Source organism: Leptonychotes weddellii, chromosome 6 (assembly GCF_054177405.1).
Source record: "Leptonychotes weddellii isolate Sample4059 chromosome 6, ASM5417740v2, whole genome shotgun sequence".
NCBI classification, from domain to species: Eukaryota; Metazoa; Chordata; class Mammalia; order Carnivora; family Phocidae; genus Leptonychotes; species Leptonychotes weddellii.
In genome coordinates, this window is record NC_138374.1 from 91,931,057 (window position 1) to 91,957,063 (window position 26,007).

General features: G+C 42.2%; 1 protein-coding gene across 7 annotated transcripts in view; it reads left to right on the plus strand.

Annotated features, from left to right (window-relative positions):
- The window catches only part of LOC102744208 (rab GTPase-activating protein 1-like), a 359,561-nt gene extending 340,137 nt beyond the window's left edge, over positions 1-19,424 (plus strand). For all 7 annotated transcript variants that reach the window (XM_081824632.1, XM_006733066.3, XM_031027901.2 and 4 more), the window contains 5 exons: positions 1,066-1,170; positions 3,933-4,016; positions 8,272-8,343; positions 12,942-13,139; positions 14,133-19,424. In XM_081824632.1, the coding sequence (XP_081680758.1) occupies positions 1,066-1,170; positions 3,933-4,016; positions 8,272-8,343; positions 12,942-13,139; positions 14,133-14,285 (612 nt within the window). In that variant the 3' untranslated portion in view covers positions 14,286-19,424. The remainder of the gene's footprint in view (positions 1-1,065; positions 1,171-3,932; positions 4,017-8,271; positions 8,344-12,941; positions 13,140-14,132) is intronic.
- The last annotated feature ends 6,583 nt before the right edge of the window (positions 19,425-26,007 follow it).

Consider the following 26,007-nt stretch of genomic DNA (forward strand, 5'->3'; position numbering starts at 1 on the left):
GCCGTAACCATTGGACTATGGGACACAGGGAACTGTAAGAACAGAGAAGCTGGAGCCCCCAACAGATGAGCAAGTCTAATGGGCAAGACAAATAAATCACACATGTAATTTGTCACTAGAGATTGTGCTAATTGCTATCAAGGGAAATAGGAGAGTTGTAAGCAGAGGAACTAATTTAGATGGGGGTGAGGAACTGATTTAGATAAGGGTGAGTGGGACAGGGCTCAGGGCTCACTTCACTACAGATGTGAACTGGAAGCTGAGACCTACAGGGTGAGGTAAGGGTCTAGGGTGTGCAGTAGGCACGGGTTGACTAGTTAAATATACGCACAGTGCTTTCCTGGTTAATTGGACTCTGTATCCAAGTTAAGACCAGAGTATTCTCCCTGAGTTTTTCTCAGCCCTTCTAGAAACATGGTCTTTTCTGTTTAGATGCCTGGTCCATACTTCAGTTTTCCCCAAGGCTATCTCTCATGGGGTTTGGTCTTAATTTCTCCTTGCTGTACTCACTGTCCTGTGTGAGTCCCCTTGTGGGCCATTTTACCTCTGCTGGTCTTTGAATTTTCTCACCTAACCGCTGTCCATGGATCAGCCTGTCTCTCTCTGAATCCGCACCCCCCACCCCCAGGCACTAACAGTTAGAAGCTTCCATATAAGGCTCCACCCCTTCATCCTATCCATCTACACAGTCTCAGAGTGAGTGCTGTTGTGACATCTGAAAATGTGTAAGAAGCATTTAGAAAGAGCACGCACTTCGAGGCCATTCACGTCTGAACTCAGATCATGGCTCTCATTCTGCCCCAGTCAGGTTATTTGATCTCTCCAAACTTCACCGCCATCATCAGTAAAATAATTATTGTTGTGAGGATCAGAGATGATGTGTGCCGAGTGCCTGCTCTATAGTTGGCATTCAAAGAAAACAGCCGCGCCCTGGGTGAGCTAGGAGGGGGAGAATGGCTTCTGGTAGTGATGCAACAATCTTAACTAGAGATTAGGTTTGGAGAGAGTATCCACACCCGTTCTTTCTTCACCTTCCTTATGACTGTGACGTGCTCCAACGTGCAGGCAGAAGACAAGGCAGATGTGTTGAATAAGGAGCTCCTCTTGACCAAGCAGAGGCTGGTGGAGACTGAAGAAGAGAAGAGGAAGCAAGAGGAAGAGACGGCCCAGGTAAGAGGCATCGGTGGGCTTTTGCTTTACGCAGGTGTGTCGGCATGAGGAGTTGATTAATACTCTAAGCAAGAAGTAAAATCAAACTTACTCTAAATCAAGGACGATGTTGAAGCAGGACACGTGAGCAGCGTTAGGTCTCGGCATTTCATTTGAAGGGCGTTAGAAGCAGAGGCAGGAACTGATTTGTCCCCTTGAACAGGTTTTAGGAATCTGCCTTGACTCAGATGGCTAGCGAGAGTGTGAAGTTTCCTCTAAGTTTAGCAACTTGGAATTACGATCCAAGAGCTTTGACAAATATGAAGAGTTTGTGTCCTGTCTCCAAGCTAACTGACTTGAGCAGTAGTTTGAGAGGCTTGGGGAATGGGAAGCCTGCAGAGATTTCTGCTGGGAGGTGCTCAGTCAGTCCCGCTCGGTTTTCCTGATTCATGCCTTAGAAGGAGCGCCAGCATTCCTGGCAGAGCTCTCAGCTCTTACTTCCCGGAGGAAGGGAAAAAGCAGCCCTTTGGGAACCAGCCTTGAAGTTAGCACCCTCCAGTCTTCATATGCATTGGGAGGCTAATCAGCTGGAAGACACACCGCCTGGCCAAGGCCTCCTGGATAAGGGACAGGAGGGGCCTCTCTACTCAAGGAGTTGAGACTTCCAGCCTTCCTGAGGAAGAGTGGGCCGCCTCACCAATGTTCTCCATCTCTGCCAGGCATGATTCACTCATTTATTTTAATGAGTTTCATTCCAAGACATCAAAAATACTAAATATAAAACAGAACACAAGCCATTTCACAGACCTGTATCCAAGCAGAAAAAGTCTACTGAAGTTACTAATGAAGGGATGTATCATTTAGCACCTTCCAGGGTTAATAAAAAGTGTTCCATGATTTTTTTTTTAAATTGGAATATGATGAAATGACTCTTGGCATTTAATGTGGGCCAGGTGTTTTGTTTTGTTTTGTTTTTTTACCTAGTCAAATTTTTTTTAGGAGCTGATTATCCACTTTGATCTAGGCCTTTTGTTGGGTTTTGTGTTTTTTTGGTTTTTTTTGTTTTGTTTTTTTACCTCCTGCCTTTTGGGAGCTCAATTCAATACTTTAGGTAAAGAATGAAGCTATTGGGGCGCCTGGGTGGCTCAGTCGTTAAGCGACTGCCTTCGGCTCAGGTCATGGTCCCAGGGTCCTGGGATCGAGCCCCACATCGGGCTCCCTGCTCTGTGGGAAGCCTGCTTCTCCCTCTCCCACTCCCCCTGCTTGTGTTCCCTCTCTCACTGTCTCTCTCTCTCTCTCTGTCAATTAAATAAATAAATAAAATCTTTAAAAAAAAAGAATGAAGCTATTAGCAAATTAATTTAACCCATGCTTCTTCCCTCCCTTTGTGTGTCTGTGTATGTGTATGCTCGCGCACACACACATACACACACGTATTTGTATATGTGCATATATCCTGTTTTAATCATTATGGTACCTTTGTGAGATAGGGATTATTCTCTTCATTTGCCAGATAAGAAAACCATGGTTTAGAGAAATTAAGTGACACTTGCTCAAAGCCTCTCAGCTTTCTAAGTTTGTCCTGAAGTCTGTGGCGCCTTATCGTAGGAGGGGAGAAAGGTGTGATTTGCATCCTTAAATTATGTAAGACAGAGAATAGAGACTAATATAAATAACTTTGAATCAATATGTCCTATAAATTGCTTTTAGAATTTAAGAACATAACAAATATGAAGAAATTTGGAAAGCTTCTCACGATAAGGAATCCAATTATAAATCGCAGTCATTTGTGAATTAGCAAATACAGCGTATACCCCACTTATAATTTGGGATGCTGCAAAGCAGAATTTAATTTATTCTGATTATGTACTTTAAGATTAACCAGAGTTGTTTTGTGTTTGTTTGTTTGTTTGGTCAACAACGTGGAAGAACTGAAATCTTTCCTCGTCTGGTGGCACCTGAGCTTTTCCTGCCCTACCTTCCTTGCTACCTAGAAGCCCGAGTTGCTGGGCTACAAAAAAGTGTGGTTTTCAGCTCAGCGTTCTTGGTTTAGCATTTCTGTGGCTGTAACAAGTACCTGCATTATGTATCATGCTGGCTACTTCTAAAGTCACTGCTCAGTCCCTGCATCTCCTGACTTCAAAAGCTCTTATCTTCCTCAACTTTTTCTGACTCCAGTCTCAAAACTTCCTGTTCCCACCTTCAGAGAGATACCAGCAGTGACCGTAGGGGGCTTTGAATGGGAAGGCCTAACATGCTTCTTCAGTCATTGATTATACAGCAGTAGGAATACACACATTGCCTGGGTGTTTTGTTTTGTTTTAGACTCTCGTAAGAATAAAGATAGCTTTGGGGTACCTGGCTGGCTCAGACGGGGGAGCATGCAACTGTTGATCTCAGGGTTGTGAGTTCGAGCCCCACATTGTGTGTGGAGATTCCTTAAAAATAAAATCTAAAAAAAAAAAGAAGAAGAGAGAAGATAGCTTCTGAATGGACACTTATTTAACAATATATTTATAAAGTAAGTGGTAAGGATAAGCAGTTGTATAATGGGGTTGCTCATATGTCTTCTACATTACAGGAGAGAAGGAAAGATGTCTGCATCTCTGGAGATGATCAGGCTTTTCGAATGCTTGAGATACAGCTTCAGTGAGGAAAATTTATATAGTTGTAGTTGTTAACATTGGCCTTGACCGAATCAGGCTGACCTGAATATAGGTGTTTGTGGAAATTCATTAGGCTTTTGACTGAGGCTTGGTGTTTCTCATTCTCTGTCTCTCTAGCTAAAAGAAGTCTTCCGGAAACAACTGGAGAAGGCAGAGTACGAGATAAAGAAGACCACAGCTATCATTGCTGAGTATAAGCAGGTATCGTGCCACTGCGGTTTGCGTTGCTATAAAAGTGATTATTTGTATTGTTTTTCTTTGGGGGGAAAAACCATTTTGTCTTTAGAGTTTCCAGAGCAATGATTGCATACATTCATTAAATTTGGCGGCTTCCTTTCTCCTCTGAAATAAACAGTGACTGGACACGCTTGCTGATAACATGGGAGGTATAACTGAGTGAAATGATCTGTTGGCTGTTTACAATGTTTGGGAGATTGAGAGGAACAGGAAAGTTGATCTTTACCATTGGGATCCTGTCTCTGCCCTCCTCAGAAGCACATTTCCAGTAGACCTCACTAGTAACATTTGCCTCTTCGCCAGGGACTAAAGCTTAGTGATTATATCAAATGACAGTATCCAGGGAATCAGTGTGTCCTTTGCTGTCACAGTATAGAATGTGGGAGCTCTTTTTCCCACGTGGCCATGTGACCTTACCCAACCATGGCCAAGGCTAGCAGGAAACCTTCTGTTGGGAACCTTTGATCTCTTAGTGGAGGGCTTGCTCTCCTTGGATGTTCCTGGCCCCTTCACCAGAGTGCTCCCAGAAAGCCCTCATTCCTGCCCGAGTAGTATCGTCTTGTCTCTGCTGCTCGTGCTGGGACATGGCAAGGACTCTGCATTGCTGAGAAACCCTTGAATGGACTGCAGCAGTTCCAGCATTCCAGAATTAACCAAGGCACCATTTGTCACCTGCTTATCCTAAGAACTTCCCTGGGGTGTCCTGCCTCATGTAGGAGTTTGAAATCTGATTCCTATTATTTTTTAAAATGTGCTGCTTATAAATAAAATTTATGGTCCTCATGGAAAATTAAGAAAGTGTAGAAGAGCACAAAGAAAACACCCCCCCATCGCTTAACCTTACCAACTAGAAATAGTCACTGTAATATACTGAATATGCGTTGTTGCTATATAAATAAAAATGTCATTTATATTGTTTGTGCTAGTTTTTGCAACTGGTTCACTTCATGTATTATGAACATCTTTTCAGAAGGATTTTTCTCCTTCCTGGACGATTGCTTAGAAATAAGGCTTCAGAGCTGTCTTCTCTCTTTGATGATAATATGTGTTGATACCTGCTATCTGAGAGGCTTGATTCTTTGGGGGATCAAAAGATGAATTAATTCAATTTCTCTCCTTTAGAAGCTGATCTTGTAATGGGGAGCTAATACCTGTGCACAAATAATAGGAAAGGGAGCTTATTGCCCATGGGAAATGAAACCCTTCCTGGAGGAGGGGTGATTTGAGCTGTGCTTCAAAGGCCAGGCGAGATTTGGGTATGTGGAGGCAGCAAAGGGGGATAGAAATGGGGAACAGAGGAACGGCACATGCAAAGGCATGGAGGTAGGTTAGTGAACAGAAATAGTTTTGTTTGTCAAGAGGTTCGAGTACAAAAAAGAAGAAAAGGTGAGTTGGGTCCCAGTTCGAGGAGGGGCTTTGGGTTAGGCAGAGGAGTTTGGATTTTATTCCGTTTACAGTAGGAATGTTTGAGCAAGAAAGTGGCATAATCAGGGACATATTGTTGGCACTGATCTGTCCCAGTGAGAAATGTGGAACCAAATGGAGAGACCCACAGGCAAAGATACAGACCGGTAAGAGGCTAACTGCAGAGTCTAAGTGAGAAAATAGAGAGCCTTAAACTAAAATAAGTAGTAATGAAAATGGAGAAGAGGAAGACACAAAACATAGTCATTTTTTGCTGGACAAGGGAAAACACTGAAGGTGATCCCAAGATTTTCAATTTGGGTAACTAGGAGAAGGGATGGTTAAACATTAACCAATCCAAGTAACATTAAAGACCACGTGCTGTGGAACTTGCCATCACTGCAAATGTGTTTTCTTTCATCACCACATTAGGCCATGGGTGGCCACCATATGCAGCACTCTTCAAAATAGTAATCCTTGGGACTGTTCTTGAATATTATCTGGCAGGCACGACCAGTAATGTAAAAGGCAACAGACCCATCTGCCTGAAGATAATTAGGATATAAAACATAATCCACATGCATTCTGTAGTTGGAATTGGCTATGATTGGCTTTATTTTGGAATCTTTGGGGTTATTTGAAAAGGTATATGGTTTGCCAAAATTATAGGGAGATTGCTTCTTCTTCACATCAGCCAGTATAGTCCTATTCATTATTTCCAGGCTTGGATCTGGAGAAATTGGGAACAACTCTACAAGCAGGCCCTGGTCTCTAGAGCCATTTTTTTTTTTTTTTAAGATTTTATTTATTTACTTGAGAGAGAGCACATGAGTAGGGGGAGGGGCAGAGGGAGAGGGAGAAGCAGACTCCCCACCGAGAAGGGTGGGGGGGGGGTGTGGGGGAGGTATAACGACTCTATTCCAGGACTGTGGGATCATGACCTGAGCCGAAGGCAGACACCCCTCAAAACAGACATTAAAAAAAAAATCCCAGGGGCGCCTGGGTGGCTCAGTCATTAAGCGTCTGCCTTCGGCTCAGGTCATGATCCCAGCGTCCTGGGATCAAGCCCCGCATCGGGCTCCCTGCTCGGCGGGGAGCCTGCTTCTCCCTCTTCCACTCCCCCTGCTTGTGTTCCCTCTCTCGCTGTCTCTCTCTCTGTCAAATAAATAAATAAAATCTTTTAAAAAATAAAATAAAAATAAAAAAAAAATCCCAGGGGTACCTGGGTAGCTCAGTTGGTTAAACATCTGCCTTCAGCTCAGATTGTGATCTCCAGGTCCCTGCTCAGTGGGAGTCTTAGTGGGGAGTCTGCTTCTCCCTCTCCCTCTGCGCCTCCCCCCACTCATGCTCTTTATCTCTCTCAAATAAAAAAAAAAAATCTTTTTTTAAAAAAACCCTGTTTTGATAATAGAGGTAGATCTTTTATGTTTTTAGTTCAAATTGCATTTTAAAATTTGACATCCCCTAACTTTTTTTATTCCACTTTTCAAAAATAAAAGATGTTATGTCACTCAAGGAATTTGAACATCTAGTAATTTTTTTAAGTAAATGGTTTTGTTTGGCTGGTTGGTTGGTTTTGGCTTTGAAAGCACTTATTTCTACCTGCTCCTAGTACTTGTTGTTAGCACCTTATTTCAGAATCAATAATGAGATTCTCTTTAATAAGCACTTATTATAGGCCAGGTGCCATACTGAATCCTTTGCAAACATTTTTTTCCACTGATTATCACAGCACAGCACTTTGTATTTATGAGGGAACTGAAGCTTAGGAAGGTTAGTGAATTTGCCCAAGGACACACTGCTGGAAAGTACTAGAGCTGGACCTCAGGCTTGTCATTTCACGCCATGTTGCCAAACCACTTGATCAGAATTTTAGTCTTTATTATTTTCTGGTCATTTTAACTCTGTTTTATCCCCTCTGCCACTTTTTTTTTTTTTTTTAAGATTTATTTATTTATTTATTTGAGAGAGAGAGAGTACATGAGAAGGGGGAGGGTCAGAGGGAGAAGCAGACGCCCTGCTGAGCAGGGACACCCCCCCCCCCTCCGCCGATGCGGGACTTGATCCCGGGACTCCAGGATCATGACCTGAGCCAAAGGCAGTCGCTTAACCAACTGAGCCACCCAGGCGCCCCAACTTCTTCTTTTTTTTTTTTTTTTTTAAAGATTTTATTTATTTTTTAGAGAGCGAGCGAGAGAGAAACAGCATGAGAGGGGAGAGGGTCAGAGGGAGAAGCAGGCTCCCCGCTGAGCCGGGAGCCCGATGTGGGACTCGATCCCAGCACCCTGGGATCATGACCTGAGCCGAAGGCAGACGCTTAACCATCTGAGCCACCCAGGCGCCCCAGGCGCCCCAATTTCTTAAGGAAACTTTAGGTCATTGAAAACAGAGACTCTCTCTGTGGCTGTCCACAGGAGAAGTTTCTGGTCCAGAATTCTTTTCATCAGATTTCCAGAATGGTACTTTGCACAGAGTGGATACTCAGCAAAAATGCTATAGATTGATTCCAAAAACAGGACAAGAATTCACTGGAAATAGTCACAAAGTCTAGTGACAAATCAAATTACCCCATGTGTTTTTCTACTAATTAAGATCAAAATATGCTTTACGCATGGAACACTCTCAGGCTCTCTGCCGGGCATGGGTTGCATTTGCAGGGCTCTCTGCCGGGCCTGGGCGGCATTTGCAGGGCTGTTCTTTTGCAAAATTTCCTCTAGCACCAGAGAAACCAGAGCACTGTATGAGTTGATACACAGGAATGTGCACATCAGAGTTGTTCTGTTTCCTAATAAAGAAACTCTTTTCTTTTCTTCAGATCTGTTCCCAGTTAAGTACCAGACTGGAGACACAGCAAGCGGCCAGCAAGGAGGAGCTAGAAGTGGTAAAGGTGAGGGCGAGAGAAATAGCTCTGTGGTATGGCTTCTTCCAGATTCACAGTCTTACGTCACTACCTGATAGGACGATCCCAGTGCTTGAGGACGCCCCCAAGGCAGGACAGTTTATAACGTCACACCCGCCCTGCCCCTCTCGGTGCGGGAAAGGATTTAGGAACTCTGGAGAACAGAATCTGTCTCTGACCCGGGTGCGATCCTCTTCGCTGCCCGCGGAACGGTTGTGTTCCCATCAATCTTAGGGGTTGTTGGAGGCAGGTAGTAGGACTTCAGCCTTGTTACAAGAGGCCCCTGAGCCTTCTTGGACGGTGGACGCCCGAGAGCCCCCAGCATCCCGACGGTGCCTGAATGGATGTGGCTTCGGGGTGCGACCCGGCAGGATCATCCGGTTGCTCTCCGCCGGTTGTGTAGAGAGCATTTATTTATATGCTGCCCCCTGGTGGTGAGACTCGTTGTTGCTTATGTGAGAAAAGCGATTGTTCCATAGAAACAGCCGCAAAGCAAATGAATTGGTGTCTTAAGAAGCAGCCTGGGCACAGCCGGCTCTCGTGACCTGCGTGACGGAAACCTGACGAAGTTCTCTTGGAATATGTTCGGATGCTAGTGCATAAATGCGCTCTAGGCACGTTAGCATATCCCTGAACAACCTGGACAAGTTATTTACCTCTCTAAACTGTATTTTGTATCCTGTGAAATTCAGAGACATTACCGCCTCGGCGGGTTATTTTTAAGATTAAATAAGATCACATATATAAAGTGCTTAGCTTAGTGGTTGGCACACAATAAACACATATTTTTATAAGTTTATAGCCTGAAAATTTGAGACATGAGAACTGAAAATATGAACCTTGTTCTGACTTTGTATCCCAAGTGGTTTTTTTCTTATTTCCTGTTCTAAAACAGTCTGAGGTTATTAGTGACTATGATGTTGGTCATCTCCCTGCCTGAACCTGCTAAAATTTTGGGTTCATGTCTTCCCTCTGTGGTCTGCCTTTACCTTCTTCCTCCTTAGCCTTTATCATCCTTTTATTTACACTAACACTCAGTTGATGAGGTGCCTTGGCATAAAAGGGTTAACTATCCTGAACTAAAATCTTGGTAGAAATATAAATGAAGTGAATTTATACGGATCACTCAAGGTTTTATTGAGCATCTAACTATGTGCACAGCTGTTAGACTAATATTGTTTTACAGAAATTATACATAACAAAAAGTTTAGAATTTTCCTGGGAGCAAGTTATACATATGCATGTGAAATATTTAGGGAATAGTTCAAAAGCATGTAAGCCAGCGCTGAGTTGGATGACACTGACAAGTAGGGTTATACAGAAGCAAAATCGTAAGAACTACAGACCAAAGATGACTTTGTGGAGGAGGCTGGACTGAAGCAGGATGGGTAGAATTCGGTGAGAAGGATTTAAAAAGGACATTCTGGAAGAAACTGTGAGTGAAGACCCAGAAATCAGAATGAGTCTCGTTAAGGAGGCTGATGTGCTTCGAGCATGTATTAAGGAATCGAGGGAAATACTGGATAAAGAGGTAGGCTTGTCTAATGAAAGCCCATGATATTCAGGCAGAGGAACTTGAACTTGTTTTAGCTGAATAAAGAACAACTAACACCTACTAAACACTTTCTGTGTGTACCTTTCCATGGATTATCCCATTTAACCCTCACAACTTCCTGAGAAGGTAGACACTATTATATCTTCTTCTTTTTTTTTTAAAGATTTTATTTATTTGACAGAGAGAGAGAGGGAGAGAGAGCACAAGCAGGGGGAGCTGCAGAGGGAGAGAGAGAAGCAATCTCTCTGCTGAGCAGGGAGCCCGATGCGGGACTTGATCCCAGCACCCTGGGATCATGACCTGAGCTGAAGGCAGCCGCTTAACCAACTGAGCCACCCAGGCGCCCCTATTATATTTTCTTTTTAATGATTTATTAGATCTTGGTTTTTTGTTTTGTTTTTTTTGACAATGATCACCAAATCAGGTCATTCATGATCTCAAGGTCACAGTAAGTAGTAAGGCCAGGATTTGAGCCCAGGGAGTGAGACTCTACTCTCCATAGCCTTGGTTACTACACTGACCTACAGCCTCTTGCCCCAGCACTACTTCCTTTTCATCTCTTGTTTGGCGCAGTGCTGTGGCTTTCGATGTCTCCGTCCTCCCATCACACCATTCCCCCTTCAGGTAATCCTCTACACTAGAATTAGAATGAGCATTCCCCAGGATAAATGTAACTCTCTCACTCTGTGTATCAGTTTAGAATTAGATTGGCCACAGAGAGGAAACCCAAAATAACAATGGCTTAAACACAAAAGATGTTGATTATCTCATGTATAAAAAAAAAAAGTCTAGGGCTAGAAAGATCCTTGGTTTTATCAGCAATCCACGTGAGTCAGTTATCGGTAACCCACACCCTCAGCATGGGCTTCCATCCTCAGGGTGACCTGAAAGTCAAACCCGTCAACTGGAGTGGCCCCCATCACACCCACCTTCGAGGGTAGAATTTTAGGCCAGAAGGAGATGCAAGGGTACAAGGGCCCACCTCCAACTGGGTGAGCTCTAAGTGGCCTTCCTTAAAGCTCCATACCACACTTTGCTGACCTATCAGAACTGAATTTCATGGCCACACTTAGCTTTAGGGGAGTCTGGGGAATGGCATCTTTTAACTGGGCAAACTGCCAGCCCAAATAAAATCAGAGTTCTGTTAGTAAGGAAGACGGGGAGTTGGATGCTGGGTGGGACTCTGCAGCCTCCAGCACACCTCTGTTCTTCAGCTCGCCTGCGGACTACAGCCTCATGAGGCTCACTGCTGTCTCTCCAACGTGGAGCACAAGATGCAGTGCAGGCATTTTCTATAGGCTGAAATCGGGATTCGATAGCATTACAGTTGAGAACCTTTACCACGGGGCCATGGAGAACCCTTGTCACTTCCTTCCTCTCACTGCTGAGCCATCTCCTCCCGCTGGGCCCTGCTCCGGCTCCCTGCAGTTCTCTGAAGGGCCAGCGTCCTTGCACACAGTGCTCTCCCTGCTGAAATGTCCTCCTCCGTCAGGGAGTCTGTTCCTTCGTATGGTTCAGCCTAATAGAACTGCTTACCCAGCTTAGTAAACTTCTAGTCATTTAAGACCCAGATCAAAAGCCAGCACTTCGACGTTTTATTTAGTCAACAATAAATATATATAACAAATACTTGCTGTGTGCCTATTTAGTGCCAGTAGTGGGCTAATTATTCTTACAGGTTCTGAAGAGAGTTACAAGATATCTTTCAAGTGTCTAATGAATATTAATCAGGTAGGAATCTGAAGAGTGCCTTAAAGATGGGATAAGAAAGCAATCAGGGTATATGCTGTAATGAGCACTGGGTATTATATAAGACTGATGAATCACGGACCAGTATCCCTGAAACAAATAATACATTATATGTTAATTTAAAAAAAAAAGCAATCAGTGGGGGCTGAGAAGGTGATTTCTAGGGATTCAGGCCTGGGATGAGAAGAGCTTGGACATGTCAGAGAAATAATTTAGTGACCAGCTGAATATGGAATGAAGGAGAAAGGAAAGAAAAGATGACCTCAGTGTTCAGGCCTAAATGGTGGAAACAGGCATAATGACACAGAAATGTGGGGAGAGTTGGTGTGTGTGTGTGTGTGTGTGAAGAGAGGAGTGTAGTTTCGGTTATGGACATATTATAATATGTAGTAGTATATTAAAATAGAAATATTCTGTAATATCTTTTAGCTCTAAACTATTTTTGGAGGTATTTTAAGAAAACAAGAGCACCAGTGTGTTGAAGAGTTGCTTTTGGTCAGTGCTGTGCATCTGATTGGCAAGCCAGGCAGGGGGCAGAGGCACTTTCATTACCTTGAACAATAATGATCCTCTTTGCTTAAAGCTGAACCAAAGGACATGACATAAACTTTGTTGCAAGCATAGATTTAGTCCGTCTGCTATGGGCCAGCTACTTAGACTCTTGAGTTTCTTCACTTACAATGGGGGTGATAAGAGTATGTGGTCTTACAGTAACTCTAGGATTCAGGAGACACTGCATGGAGAGCCTATGGCGTGGGGCTCTAGAAAGACTAATGGCAGCACAGAATTTCTAGAACAGGGTTTCACAGAGATGCTCTCATAGTTTCCATTTCCAGGGTCTCTCTAGAGATACTTTAAGACACAAGGAGCACCTAACTTGCACAGTTGGGGTTTTGTTTTTTGTTTTTTTTAAAGATTTTATTTATTTATTTGACAGAGAGAGACACTGTGAGAGAGGGAACACAAGCAGGGGGAGCGGGAGAGGGAGAAGCAGGCTTCCCACCGAGCAGGGAGCCCGATACGGGGCTCGATCCCAGGACCCTGGGACCATGACCTGAGCCAAAGGCAGACGCTTAACAACTGAGCCACCCAGGTGCCCCCACAGTTGGGTTTTGTGCTAAAACCATTTTGGTTGCGGCACAAGAAAAATAATTACCTTCAGAAGTAGGCCTGCCTTTGAGGACCACAAGCAGCGTCTACATGAACATCTTCTCCTCTTGTTTCAGGAAGGGATTTCTGCCGTGAAGTTGTTTGATGTGGGTTCTCTCTTTGGCTGTTTCAGGGTAAAATGATGGCCTGTAAACACTGCAGCGACATTTTCAGCAAAGAGGGCGCTCTGAAGCCGGCGGCCATCAGCAGGGAGGAGCAGGGCGTAGACCTGGCTGATGAGAAGGACGCCCTGAAGAAGCAGCTGAGGGAGATGGAGCTGGAGTTGGCACAGACCAAGCTGCAGCTGGTGGAGGCCAAGTGCAAAATCCAGGTCGGTGACCAGAGGAGAGACACAGTCCGTGCTCTAGGACACATTCTCATCCTTTGGGTCCACCCATCCAGCTCAGCATCCGAAGATGTTTCCACATATGATGAACACATTTTTTGCCCACTAATGTGTCCTCCATCGTCACATTTTACATCATTATTTTTAAAGTGACATAAACACATAGTTTTAAATGAAAATGTAGTGATTAAGATAATATCCTAGGAGAATGGGTTTAAGCATATGCTTTTTTAGCTTTCCCTGAGATTTCTGTTGCCAAGGTCACGCCTTCTCATCGAACTTCAGTCACTGTGGTAGCTGATCCTGAGAAAGAAAGGCCAGACCTTCTCTGTTGTCCTTTCCCTGACAGGTGAACATTAGCTGACACCCATTCTTTGCTTTGGAGCTTTTTCTCCTTCATCTTTACCTGACTTTACCAAATCCCCTTCCTGAAAATCTATGTCCATATCAGAAGATAACATAATTAGAAAAATAGTCCTGGCTTCTGATGGGCTGTTCCCATTTCCTTTTTCCCAAGGTCCTTACCCACCGCCATAACCTGCCACGGCTCTAACCTGGGCCGCACTAGCGACCCTTAACCGTTTCTGTGCTGGACCCAGGATGTTGTCGGGCGAAGGCCATGTGTTTGGAACTAGAATTCATTCATGCTTACATCATCAGTAGAGTCCATCCATATGTCTATATGTTGTTTCAAACATGTAACCTGAACCTAAATTTGGACCAAAAACGCAGGGGGAAGAAAAGATAAAATGAGGTTTCATTTCACTGTTCAGAGGAAGCAAGATTCTGACTTTCAGTGGTAACTCTTTTAGCTCTAAACTGTTTTCTTGCATTAAGAAGCCGATTAAATCTCTTGTGGGTTTTGTGGGAGGATAGCTACAGCTATACAGACCTGGGGATTCCGAAAAGCTATACTTTGGTTTTTTGGGCAGAGAGAAAACACTTATATAACTCTAATGATTTTCTTTTCTTAATTAGGAACTTGAACATCAGAGAGGAGCCCTTATGAATGAAATCCAAGCTGCAAAAAACTCTTGGTTTAGCAAAACCCTGAACTCTATCAAAACGGCCACGGGCACCCAGCCACTGCAGCCTCCGCTGGTCACCCAGCCACCCAAGGAGAGCACATAGTTCCAGCCTCCCCCCAAGCACAAGAGCACAACGATCAAAGGGACAGAAACCCAGGAGGAATCTCCCCGTATCCCTTTGCAGGAAAGTACAGGAGGCCAGAAAGCAAGCCAGGATCTCTCAGTAGCTCTCACTCTTTCTCGTTTGACACTTTGCAAAGGGATGTTTAAACTGACCTGAGTTATGTTGAATACCTGCTTTCGAGCTTCTTCATGGAAGGCCATGTTCAGTTCCATCATAGTATTACCCATTATTTTATATGCCTGATGTTTAGTTGGAAATAAGTAATTCAGAACTAAATGCTTTTTATTTAGAACTAATTATTCCTAATTACTCTTATTTTACATAAAAATGGAGATGTCTTTTATTCCAAGGTTGAAGTGATAGAATGAGATTTGTCACAGAAAAAAAAAAAAAAAAAAAAGATTGAAATCTAAACCTCTTATCTTTTCAGGATTTATTCAGATAAAGCACACTGTGGGACCATTTATGACGTCTGTCAGGTTTCTTCCTGAAAGTGACTCCCTGGAAAACGATAATCCTGTCTAAAGAATAAACCTGGGATTGAACAGTCCCCCCAAAAAGAATGAGTTTATTTTCATTTTCTGTTGGGTATATCTGGAAATGAAGTGCCAAGAACCATGGAATAAGATAGACTATTGAGAAAACACCCTAGATGAAAGGAACAGAGCTTTTGATAAATGCAGGATAAGATAAATCATTTGGCCCTAGTATTCTAACAGGTCCTTTTGAGAAACTCTACACGGGAATTGCTGATTCCTAAGTCTGAACACAGTTGTGACTTCCGGCAAACGTGAAGTCAGAGGTGGCTATTGTGAGTTGCAGCATTAGCGAACATTTACCAGAGAAGCCTAGAAAGGCCCAGGGTCAGCCATTGTGCTTCAAATGAAATAGAGAACCAGGGACAGAGTATTTAATTTAATGTTGACATATATTTGCTAAGTAAACACTAATATACTCTACTTTTTAAAGTTATGAAATGGGAAATAAAGGTCAGCTTCACATCATCTTAGTTTACTGTTAGACAACTTTTACTGATTTCCATATCTCCCTAAAATGCCCTTGGTACCCCAGACGAAGAGATGCAAATGCATTGGTAACATTTTTGATTGAATATAAAATCTTTATAGAAATACTTATCTCATGGAGAGGTAAAGCTGTTGTTTAAAAGTTGGTGGAAATAGTTTTTTTCAATTATATTTAACCTGTCTATATATATAGTCCTTGCAGGAAATCTTTTGGTAACAGCAAAACTAATTTACCCATTTTCTCAGCTTGTTTGGAGGCTTTGGTCCTTTTACGCCAACCAAACTACTGTCCGCTATGTACAATAACATTTATTGATACTCATCCTGCGCTTCATTGTTGAACATATTCTTTGCAAAGGATCTTAAACTCTGTAGCCAGAGTGATTCTCATCTGTGCCATATGTTGCAATTAAAAGTAACACATTCTTGGAAGTAAAAATTAAATAAGAGCCATCTCAACTCCAGGAGCATGCACTATAAGTTGCTCATAATAGATCCTTTCCTCCAAAATGATCATTAAACTCTAAAAAGTTAAGTCCCCTTCATTGGTGTTTATTATATCATCTACAACCCATAAAACTGATATGGATGTTATGCTTTATCACACTCATCAAATACTTTTCTTACAGAATTGTGTTTTGTCCTGTCGTCTTTCATTATAATATTCATTTCCTTGTAATCCAGCATTCTGAGTGTCCTTGTTGACTCTGATATTCCCTACTTGGTGATTTAGAAAAGGTAATCTTTTTTGTTGTTGTAAAATATAATGGCTAGAAAATTGCATCTTGGTACTTGTTTCTGTAAATTATTTAGTATAATTTTTTAGCTTTGCTGGTATTTTATGCTTTGATTCCAAGAAGCCTTGTACAAGTTGCCTTATCAAATGGCCAGCTAAATTAAAGATGTTCTTTTGTGTTTTGTGAATCATATAGTTTTACTGTACAGAGCTCTTTTTAACTTCCAAAAATCAGCACATTCCACAGAATGCCTAAATTGCATATTTTTCCTTACATGGTAGTTGATGGAGAAATAGAATGGCCGTAGGTATGGTCCTTGCCTGTACACCAGGCTCAGTTCCAGAGCCCCTTACATTTTTTTTTCTTTAAACAAAATCACCAGGTACACATTCCAAATGTGTAATCTGTCTTTTTGCATTTTCTCTTAACTCTGTCAAAAGATTTTAATGGCAATCTATAGGTTTTTTTTTCTTCTCCAGTTCCATATCATACTTAGGTATGTGTATTAGTACCATAAGTCTAAACTGTTCCTCACTGCAATGCCTTTGAGTCAGTAGCAATACTAGATAGAAAGAAAATTCAAAATTTGGTATATGATACGATTATTCATTCAAAATATTATAATAGCACCACCCCAGTCCTTCCCCATGTATTGTTTGAAAACTCATGCATCCCTGTATTAAGTAACTGTTAGTTTTAATTTCACTTATTTTGAAATATATTTAAAAATTGCTACTCTTCTCTTGAATTTCTTTTAGAAAGACATCAACCAGCCCAGACAGCTAGGAAATTTCCAAATATTCTAGAGTGTTTTTCATCTTTTCCTGGGATATGTTGTATGAAACATTCCTCCAGAAATCCAACACTTGCAGTATTCTGAAGAGTGATGATTTATCTTTTCATTTAACTCTGCAGAATAAATAAAAGGAATGAATTTCAATTTGATAATTCAGTTCATTAGCTTTTATATCTTGAGACTCTTGTTTAACACATTCTTTGAAGCTGAAAAAAACTCAGCTGAATTTTGCAGTGCATATGTTTGCTAGCTTCACACCCTGAGCCATGACACAATTTGGTTATATTTAGTTACATATAATTTAATGCAAAGAAATTCTCAGCTACCTAATGTTCTGTGTGTGAGTACCTATCAGAAACACTAATAGGAATGTCATATAGGCCTCTGGCCTCTCTTTCCATACAACCACGCTCTCTCTTTCCCTCTCCCAGCTATTCAGTTCATAATTTCTTCATTGGCTTTCTTAAATTTCCAAAGTAAAGTACAAAAGCAATCTTTGGACTGATGTTGGGATAGTGAATAATAATACTTATCTTTTTTATCCAAAATTGTCATTCTATACCATATATTAATATTTTTCTCAAGCCCCTACTCCATTTTCTTAAAATATTTTCCAGTTAATAACTAGTGGCTTTATTTCCCAGTGAAAATGAGAAAAACAAGAGAATGCACAGTTCAGGGTATAAGATGAGAGATGCTGAAAGGAGCTCATCAGTTACTGAGGATGGGGCCTACACGTGTAACGTAAGGGATTGAGTTTTCTTTAGCTGCAGTCAGCCCACTAACGATTCTGCTAAGGTGGTTGTCCTATTTCAGGATCCCTTGCAGGGAAAAGGGAGCGTTTAAAAAATTAGATACCTTGTTTTCTCTCTCTGGGAAAGAACACTTTTAATTACTTAACAAGAGGATTCTGTTGTAGAACTTACTCTTTAAAAAAAATCCAGACTCTTAAATAGCTGATTTTCTTGCTTCAATTACAAGTAAATGAGAGAACGGACAACCGCTGTTGTTCGATTTGAACACTGTTTGATTTGTGTGTGTGCGTGACTGGTAGAATTTTACATAGAGGATCCCTGCCTCTTTGTACAGCCAGGTACCACGCCCCTGAATACACACGTGGCCAGTTTTTCCCTCTGGTTGACCTCCTGGTGCCACACTACACTAGAACTGCTCGAGAACAGCCCTCCTCTCTTACAGTGACTTCCATGTAACACACGCAAAGCCCTTCATTTTAGGGATTTCCTTCTCTCTCAGAAGTTACCAAAATGAATGCTTCCACGTGGGCTGCGTCTCAACAGATGACGATCGTGAGTTGTAACGAGAAAAGCGGATGTTGACAAGTGGCCGAGTCACTCCAGTCAGCTGTCAGGTGTCCCCTTCCCAGCTTCCATCTAAAAGACTACATGTCGGGGCGCCCGGGTGGCTCAGTCGTTAAGCGGCTGCCTTCGGCTCGGGTCGTGGTCCCAGGGTCCTGGGATCGAGCCCCGCATCAGGCTCCAGTCTCCCTGCTCGGCGGAGAGCCTGATTCTCCCTCTCCCTCTCTCTGCTGCTCTGCCTACTTGTGCTCTCTCTCTCTGTGTTAAACAAATAAATAAAAATCTTTAAAAAAAAAAAAAAAGACTACATGTCAGGCGTATCTCCAAAGGAATTCGTTACCTGTTATAAAAACATCTTCATCAACATGTCCCATTCTCCCCACCTCCATCCTTGGTTTATCATTAGTAGTGTTCGGAAAACTTTAAGAAAAAAGAATCATTGAGTAGAAAATAAACATTTTAAGTTACTTTCCTTTTTCATTGGCAATAAGTTACCATGTAAAATATTTTCTGTTAAAATGTAACTTTTAATAACCATATATTATATATGGAATAAAATATAGGCAACTTAATTATAAATATATAAATGCATCAAGACTCTGGTGTCATGAAAGCACAAGAATAAAGCTGGAGATGGTCCCAGAATCCAAGATGACCCAATAGCCTTTTGCACCATATTCTCCATTTTTGGTATTTTGCATAATGTATGGATCCTCAGTTCAAATGAAGGAAGAAGTTTCTCAATCAGCATCACTTCCCTTCTTTCAACTCCTACCTTTCCCTTGCTGAGGAGGTAGTAGAAATTCTGTGCCATTTATTTTTGTGACTTCTATGATTTTGTCCATGACTTCTCTAATGAATACAGGTTCTAGAATAAAGGAGTTGATTGGCCCAAACAGTGCTGACTGACTACAAAAGAAACATGACTGAGCAGCCTTTGTAATCACTGACCAAGTAGCTGTTTCCATAATTCCATGTATTATGTATAGTACAGGCTATCAGTGTAAATGTAATGCTTGTTAAGAGAAGTGCAATTTATTGTACATTGTCCCAGCAAATGTTTACTTTTATAACAGTTATGAACTTGGATTAGTATCTTGTTTTCATGTGTGAATGAAGCCTTGTGAAATAAATTCAACCAAGAAGGTAACAAGGTGACTTTTTGTGAGTCAGTGATGTTTTCAATGCTTTGTGTTGCCCCTTCGGCCCCATTAAGCAGTAATAAACATTTGTTCTGAAGTCCATACACGTCTTTTTTATTTGTTTCTAGTTAACTTTATTCTGAATCATCTGAACCCAATGTTTATGTAACACTTTTTTTTTTTTTAAAGATTTTATTTATTTATTTGAGACAGAGAATGAGAGAGAGAGAGAGAGCACATGAGAGGGGGGAGGGTCAGAGGGAGAAGCACGCTCCCTGCTGAGCAGAGAGCCCGATGCGGGACTCGATCCAGGGACTCCAGGATCATGACCTGAGCCAAAGGCAGTCGCTTAACCAACTGAGCCACCCAGGCGCCCTGTAACACTTTTTTTTTAAGATTTTATTTATTTGACAGAGAGCACACAAGCAGGGGGAGCGGCAGGCAGAGGGAAAGGGAGAAGGAGAAGCAGGCTTCCCACTGAGCAGGGAGCCCGAGGTGGGGCTCGATCACAGGACCCTGGGATCACGACCTGAGCCGAAGGCAGACGCTCAACTGACTGAGCCACCCAGGCACCCCTTATGTAACACTTCTGAACGGACCCTAGACTCCAGCCCATTTAGAAAGAAAGAATATGCCAGGAGTTTGCTGCGGGCTATCCCCTGCAGAAAGATCCTGTGCACGCAGCACTGCCAAGGGCCTTCTTCTCTATATAGAGATTCCTTGGTTGTACGTACCAGACACTCACAGCTAGTTTAATAATAAGGCAATTAATTAAAAGGAATAGGTGTGGGGCGCCTGGGTGGCTCAGTCGTTAAGCATCTGCCTTGGGCTCGGGTCATGATCCCAGGGTCCTGGGATCGAGCCCCACATGGGGCTCCCTGCTCAGCGGGAAGCCTGCTTCTCCCTCTCTCACTCCCCCGCTTGTGTTCCCTCTCTCTCTGTCTCTCTCTGTCAAATAAATAAAAATAAAATCTTAAAAAAAAAAAAGAAAGGAATAGGTGTATTCATCTCATAAAGGTCAAACAGTGGGGCCTGAAGAGGCGCCGGGACAAGGACTGGAATGCCATCAGGAACTTAAGCAACTGTTTCTTAATCATGCTTCTGCTCATCTCGCCAGGTAATGCTTATCTACTGCTGCTTCTCCCTCTGAAAACAAGTTTTCCTGCTTCTAAGTGCACAACTACCAAGTTCACATGTTTACTCTTCAAGTGACCGGCAGAGATGGACTGGCATCTCCAGGTCCCAATTCCAAAGTCTTGCAAAAATCGAATTGGCTAATCCTGGATGAGGTAGTTAGTTGCTGCAAGTCTTTCAAAGTACAGCACAGTGGGTGATAGCGTAACTCAAGCCAAACTCCAGAGGAGTTCTCGGAAGTGGAGGCAGAGTACAGAGAATCCCAATTTGCATTTTGTTCTGGGAGTCCATGGAACCTAAGTGAAATCCAAGAGATTAGTCAGCTCCTCTTACAATTCATGTATTAAGAATATTAAACAGAGATTGTAGAATTACAGTTTGTGGTTCAAACCCAGACTACAGACCTCTTTTGTTTGGCCCATGTGGTATTTTTAATTTGTTTTTATTTTTTTAATGTTTTTCTGTTTGTTTGTTTTTTAGTCATCTCTACAGCCAATATGGAGCTCAGACTCACTACCCTGAGATCAAGAGTTGCATGCTCTTCCAACTGAGACAGCCCGGAGCCCCCTGACCCATGTGGTATTTTAAAAAATGAGAAATTTTATGTAAAAAGTAAAATAGCAAAATTATTCACAAAAATCTACTGAATTTGGTAGTTAGAAGTCATGAGTGTTCTTAACGTGAACAGGAAATGAAATTCACTGTTCACTACTGATTAAAGGTCCTAGACTTAGTGAAGTTACATGTTAAATTGTAGATTTATATCCAGTAGGGATGCAAATCCCTACTTTCTTTTCAGTGGAATGGATACTCCAAAGGTTATATATGGCTTATTACCCTGGTAGGACATTAGCCAGTTTGTATCTAACTTTGCAACCCTACATTAACATTCCCTTGTTAAACTACAGGCACTTAGGAGCGCCCGTGTGGCTCAGTCTGTTGAGCGTTCAACTCTTGGTTTCGGCTCAGGTCATGATCTCAGGGTTGTGAGATCGAGCCCCGTTTTAGGCTCCATGCTCAGTGTGGAGTCTGCTTGAGATGCTCTCCCTCTGCCCCACCCCCCACTCTCTCTCAAATAAAATCTTTAAAAAAATAGAAATAAATTGCCTCTAAGGATCCATTATGCAAATACACTTTGATAACAGTTTTAACATTTTACTGGTTCCCTCATTAAGTGAGTTGAATAAAATATTTGTCACATGTTCCTTTTATATTTGCGAGGGATTCTTGATTTCACCTTTTTGAAATTCTACCATAACAAAACTTTTGATTACTGTCAAAGGGAGACAGAACAAAATCTTTTAAAAGTTTACTTGCAAGGAAAATTTGCAAGGAAGTTCAGGCTTTAGCACGGGCTCACCAAATAGAAATTGTAGTATTTAAATGACAAAAATAAAAATAAAATGCAGATTGCCAGGTGTATTAAATTAATTCAAGCAAATTTACTGACTGCCTAATGTGCCAGTCTCTAAGTGCTAGAAATGAGGTGAACAAAAAGATCCTACCTCAGAAGTTTTAACTTTAACACGGAATTTTTCTCAAACTCAGAGAAAACTACTGACATTTTGGGCCAAAGAGTTCTTTCTTGTGGGGGCTGTTGTGCATACTGTAGGATATTTAGTAGCATCCCTGCCCTCTCCCCACTAGATATTAGTAGTATTTTGCCAGTTGTGACAACCAAAAATGTCTCCAGACATTGCCAAATGTCTGGGAGGAAGGAGTAAGCAAAATGTCCACAATTGCCCCCAATTGAGAGTGACTGTTGGGAAGACTAATAAATTGCAGGTATTAATAAGTACTATGAAGAAAAACAGGGTAAGAGGGTGGAGAGAAATGGTGAGTGATGGAGATGAGGTTGATAGGATGGTTTTTTTTGTTTTGTTTTGTTTTTAAAGATTTTATTTGAGACAGAATGAGAGAGAGAGAGCACATGAGAGGGGGGAGGGTCAGAGGGAGAAGCAGGCTCCCTGCCGAGCAGGGAGCCCGATGCGGGACTCGATCCAGGGACTCCAGGATCATGACCTGAGCCGAAAGCAGTCGCCCAACCAACTGAGCCACCCAGGCGCCCGATAGGATGGTTTTTGATATGTAAACTTGGCTAGCCTACACTCCCCCGTGATTCAGCCAAAAAGTAAGTGTTGCTGTGTATTGTGCACATAGTAATTAAAGCTCTTAATCATTTAGCTTTGAGGGAGATTATCTGGGATAATCTGGGTGGGGCTAATTGAGTCAGTTGAAAGGCCTTAATACAGGGCTGAGATTTACTTGAGAGAAGAATGGAATTCTTCCTTCCCTGACTTCTGTGGATCAAAGCTTCAACCTGTTCTCATGGCACCCAGCCTGCCTATAATCCATTTTTGCTTGTGTGGCCTAAGGATTTTGGACTTGCTTAGCCAGTTCTAACAATTGTATAGGTTAATTCCTTGCAATAAGTATCTGCTACTGATTCTGCTTCTCTGATCGAAACCTAACTAATACAGCTGGGAAGAGCAGCCCTTAGGGTTACTTTTGAGAGACTTGAGTAAAATGAAGATCTACGGGATGATCTACGTGATGGTCTGGAGGAAAAGCACTTCAGAGAGAACAGCATAGAGTACAGACTTTGAGGTGAGGGCAAACTCCATGGATTCAAGGACAACATGCCAATGTTTAAACCAGGGAGAGGGAGGAGCAGTGAGAGAAGAGTTCTGTGAGATGAGACATGATACTCATCATAAAGGTGAGATAAGATCATATAGTATATGTTAGGTCATGGTAAGGAGTCTGCGCTTAGTCTAAGCCCAACAGGAAGTTATTGGGAGGTTGTTTACCAAAGGGATATAATGATTTGAAAAGATTACTCTGGCTGCTCTGTGGAAAACTGTAAAGGCACAGCGTCGGGGAGGGAGGGGTGGTGGAAAGAAACCAGTTAAGAGGCTAAAACATCCAGATAAAATAATTATGGCTTGGTCTTCAGTGGTAGCAGTGGAGGTTGTGAGAAGTGGTTTAATTATCCACATATTTTGTAGATAAGGACACTAAATCTTGCTATAGGATGGGAGGTAGGACCTGAGATTGAAGACTCAAGTATGATTCCTTGGCCTGAGCAATTAGGAGCAGGAGGTAACCATTCAGAGAGCGGGAGAATAATTGAAGAAACTGATTTGAGGTGAGAAGATGATTGGGAGGAGATTTTTGCTGTGTGTGTGCGCAGTTGTTGTTGTTTTTTTTTTTTCAGATAAGCTAAATTGGATGTACTTCTCAGACATCCAAGTAGGGACAGAGTCTGGAGCTCAGAGGAGAGGTGTTGCTGAAGACACTGATTTGGGAGTCACTGGATAATAGATGGTATTTAAAATCTTCTAAGTTTAGTTAAAAATAGAACTACCCCATGACCAAGCAATTGCACTACTGGATATTTACCCCAAAGATACAAATGTAGTGATCCGAAGGGGCACCTGCACCCCAATGTTTATAGCAGCAATGTCCACAATAGCCAAACTATGGAAAGAGCCCAGAAGTCCATCAACTGATGAATGGATAAAGATGTGGTTCATATATACAAAGGAATATTATGCAGCCATCAAAAAGAATGAAACCTTGTCATTTGCAACAATGTGGATGGAACTAGAGTATATTATGCTAAGCAAAATAAGTCAGAGAAAGGCAAATACCATATGATTTCATTCTTATGTGGAATTTAAGAAACAAAACATGAACGTAGGGGGAAGGGAAAGAAAAATAAAATAAGATAAAAACAGAGAGGAAAGCAAACCATAAGAGACTCTTAAATACAGAGAACAAACCCAGGGTTACTGGATGGGATAAAATGGGTGATGGTAAGGAGGGCACTTGTTGGGATGGGCACTGGGTATTATATGTAAGTGATGAATCACAAAATTTTACTCCTGAAACCAATACTACACTATATGTTGACTAACTTGAATTTAAAGTTTAAAAAAAGACCAGTAATAAAAATAAACACATACATACATACATACATCAAATCTCTATTTAGGCTATCTGGCAGTAGGGGGAGCTGCCCCAGGTGTATAATCAAGCAAATTAGAAAAATCACTGCATTAGGTCAACCTTTCGCGCAGTGCAATGGGCTATTTGTTCTTATTTAATTAAGTATAAATAATTCCAGGCTTTGGGCTGGACACTTTTTAAGAAACAGGAATAATTAACATACAACAAAATGCACAGAACTTAGGAGTTCATTCTATCAATTTTGACAATTGTAATGTATCAGTGTAACATTTCATCTTCTTGGGAAAATTCCTGCCTACTTAAATATAACTTTTAGCTAAGTGTAACAATAAAAAAAAAAAATTGCACTCCAGTGTATAGCTCCATGAAATTTCTACAAAGGGAACATACCTGCAACCAACATCCAAATCAAGACATAGGACATTATATAAACCTCAAAAGCCTCCTCGTGGTTTGTCATTGTCCTCCCCATCCAAGGAAAGACTATCCTGATTTTTAACACCATAACTAATGACTTTTGCTGGTTTTACACTTCATTTAAATAAAACCAAACGATGTAAACTCTATCTGGCTTCTTTCCCTTAACGTCAGGTCTGTGACATTCATGCATCTTATAAGTAATTGCAGTGTGTCTATTTTTGTACTGCACTCCAGAAGCTTCTTCACCATGACAATGGCCAGCCTGCATTTTTCTAGTAGCTTTTTTCCTTCTCAGACTTCTAATCGTTGCCTCGGGCGATAAAGCTGAGTGAGGGTTATTTGACTTCCCAGAGATTACTGTTTGTTCCCAATCCTGTTGCAGACGTTTTAAGGGTGCCCAAGGCTAAAATAATCTGAAAAGAGGAGGAACATAATGTAATCCCAGGAAAACTCAGCCTACATTTTCTCTGGTTAACAGCCTCAGATCGAATTCAAATCTGGGTTAGAATTAGAGAGTTGCAGAATGTTCGGTGAAGGGGACGACGGTACCGCAGAAGCAATTCAACAGTCAAGGAACAAAGGGGGAGCCACAATTGCGGCGGAAGACTGGGGAGCCTGGCAGACGCTTTAACCCCTGGCAGCGCTACTGGGTCCCGTCACGTGGCCAGAACCCCACCGCCCGTGGCGCTCCGTGATGATGCCACCACATCGCAGATGCTATATCGTGGTGACGTCTCCAGAGCGTCAGAACCCACTGAAAATCGAACTATTCCCTTCAGGATTCTCCACGCTGACCGTCTTCATTCTTTCCTGTTTTGGCATAAAAAGGCTGCCCCTTCTCCCCCTCTTTGGTCCTTTTCTCACAGACGCTCACAAATTAGCTTTAGATAAGATGGCTGCCTAGCCGACCCGGTGCCCTAGAGGGGACGGAATCAGCCAACTCTCTAGCCAACTTCCGATTTGGACCCCCGAAGACCAGTACGTTATTTCCGGGGTTGCGTTAAGGTACGCCAAGACAGCGGTTCTGAGCTGCGCCTGCGCAGCCGGGACACGCGAGGTCAAAGTATAACACGTACAGTTGCCCGGGCGGGGAGGAAGAGGCGTTACTCTTCTCGAGCTGCTGGTTTGCTCGCGAGAGTTGAGCGTTGCTAGGAGGCTC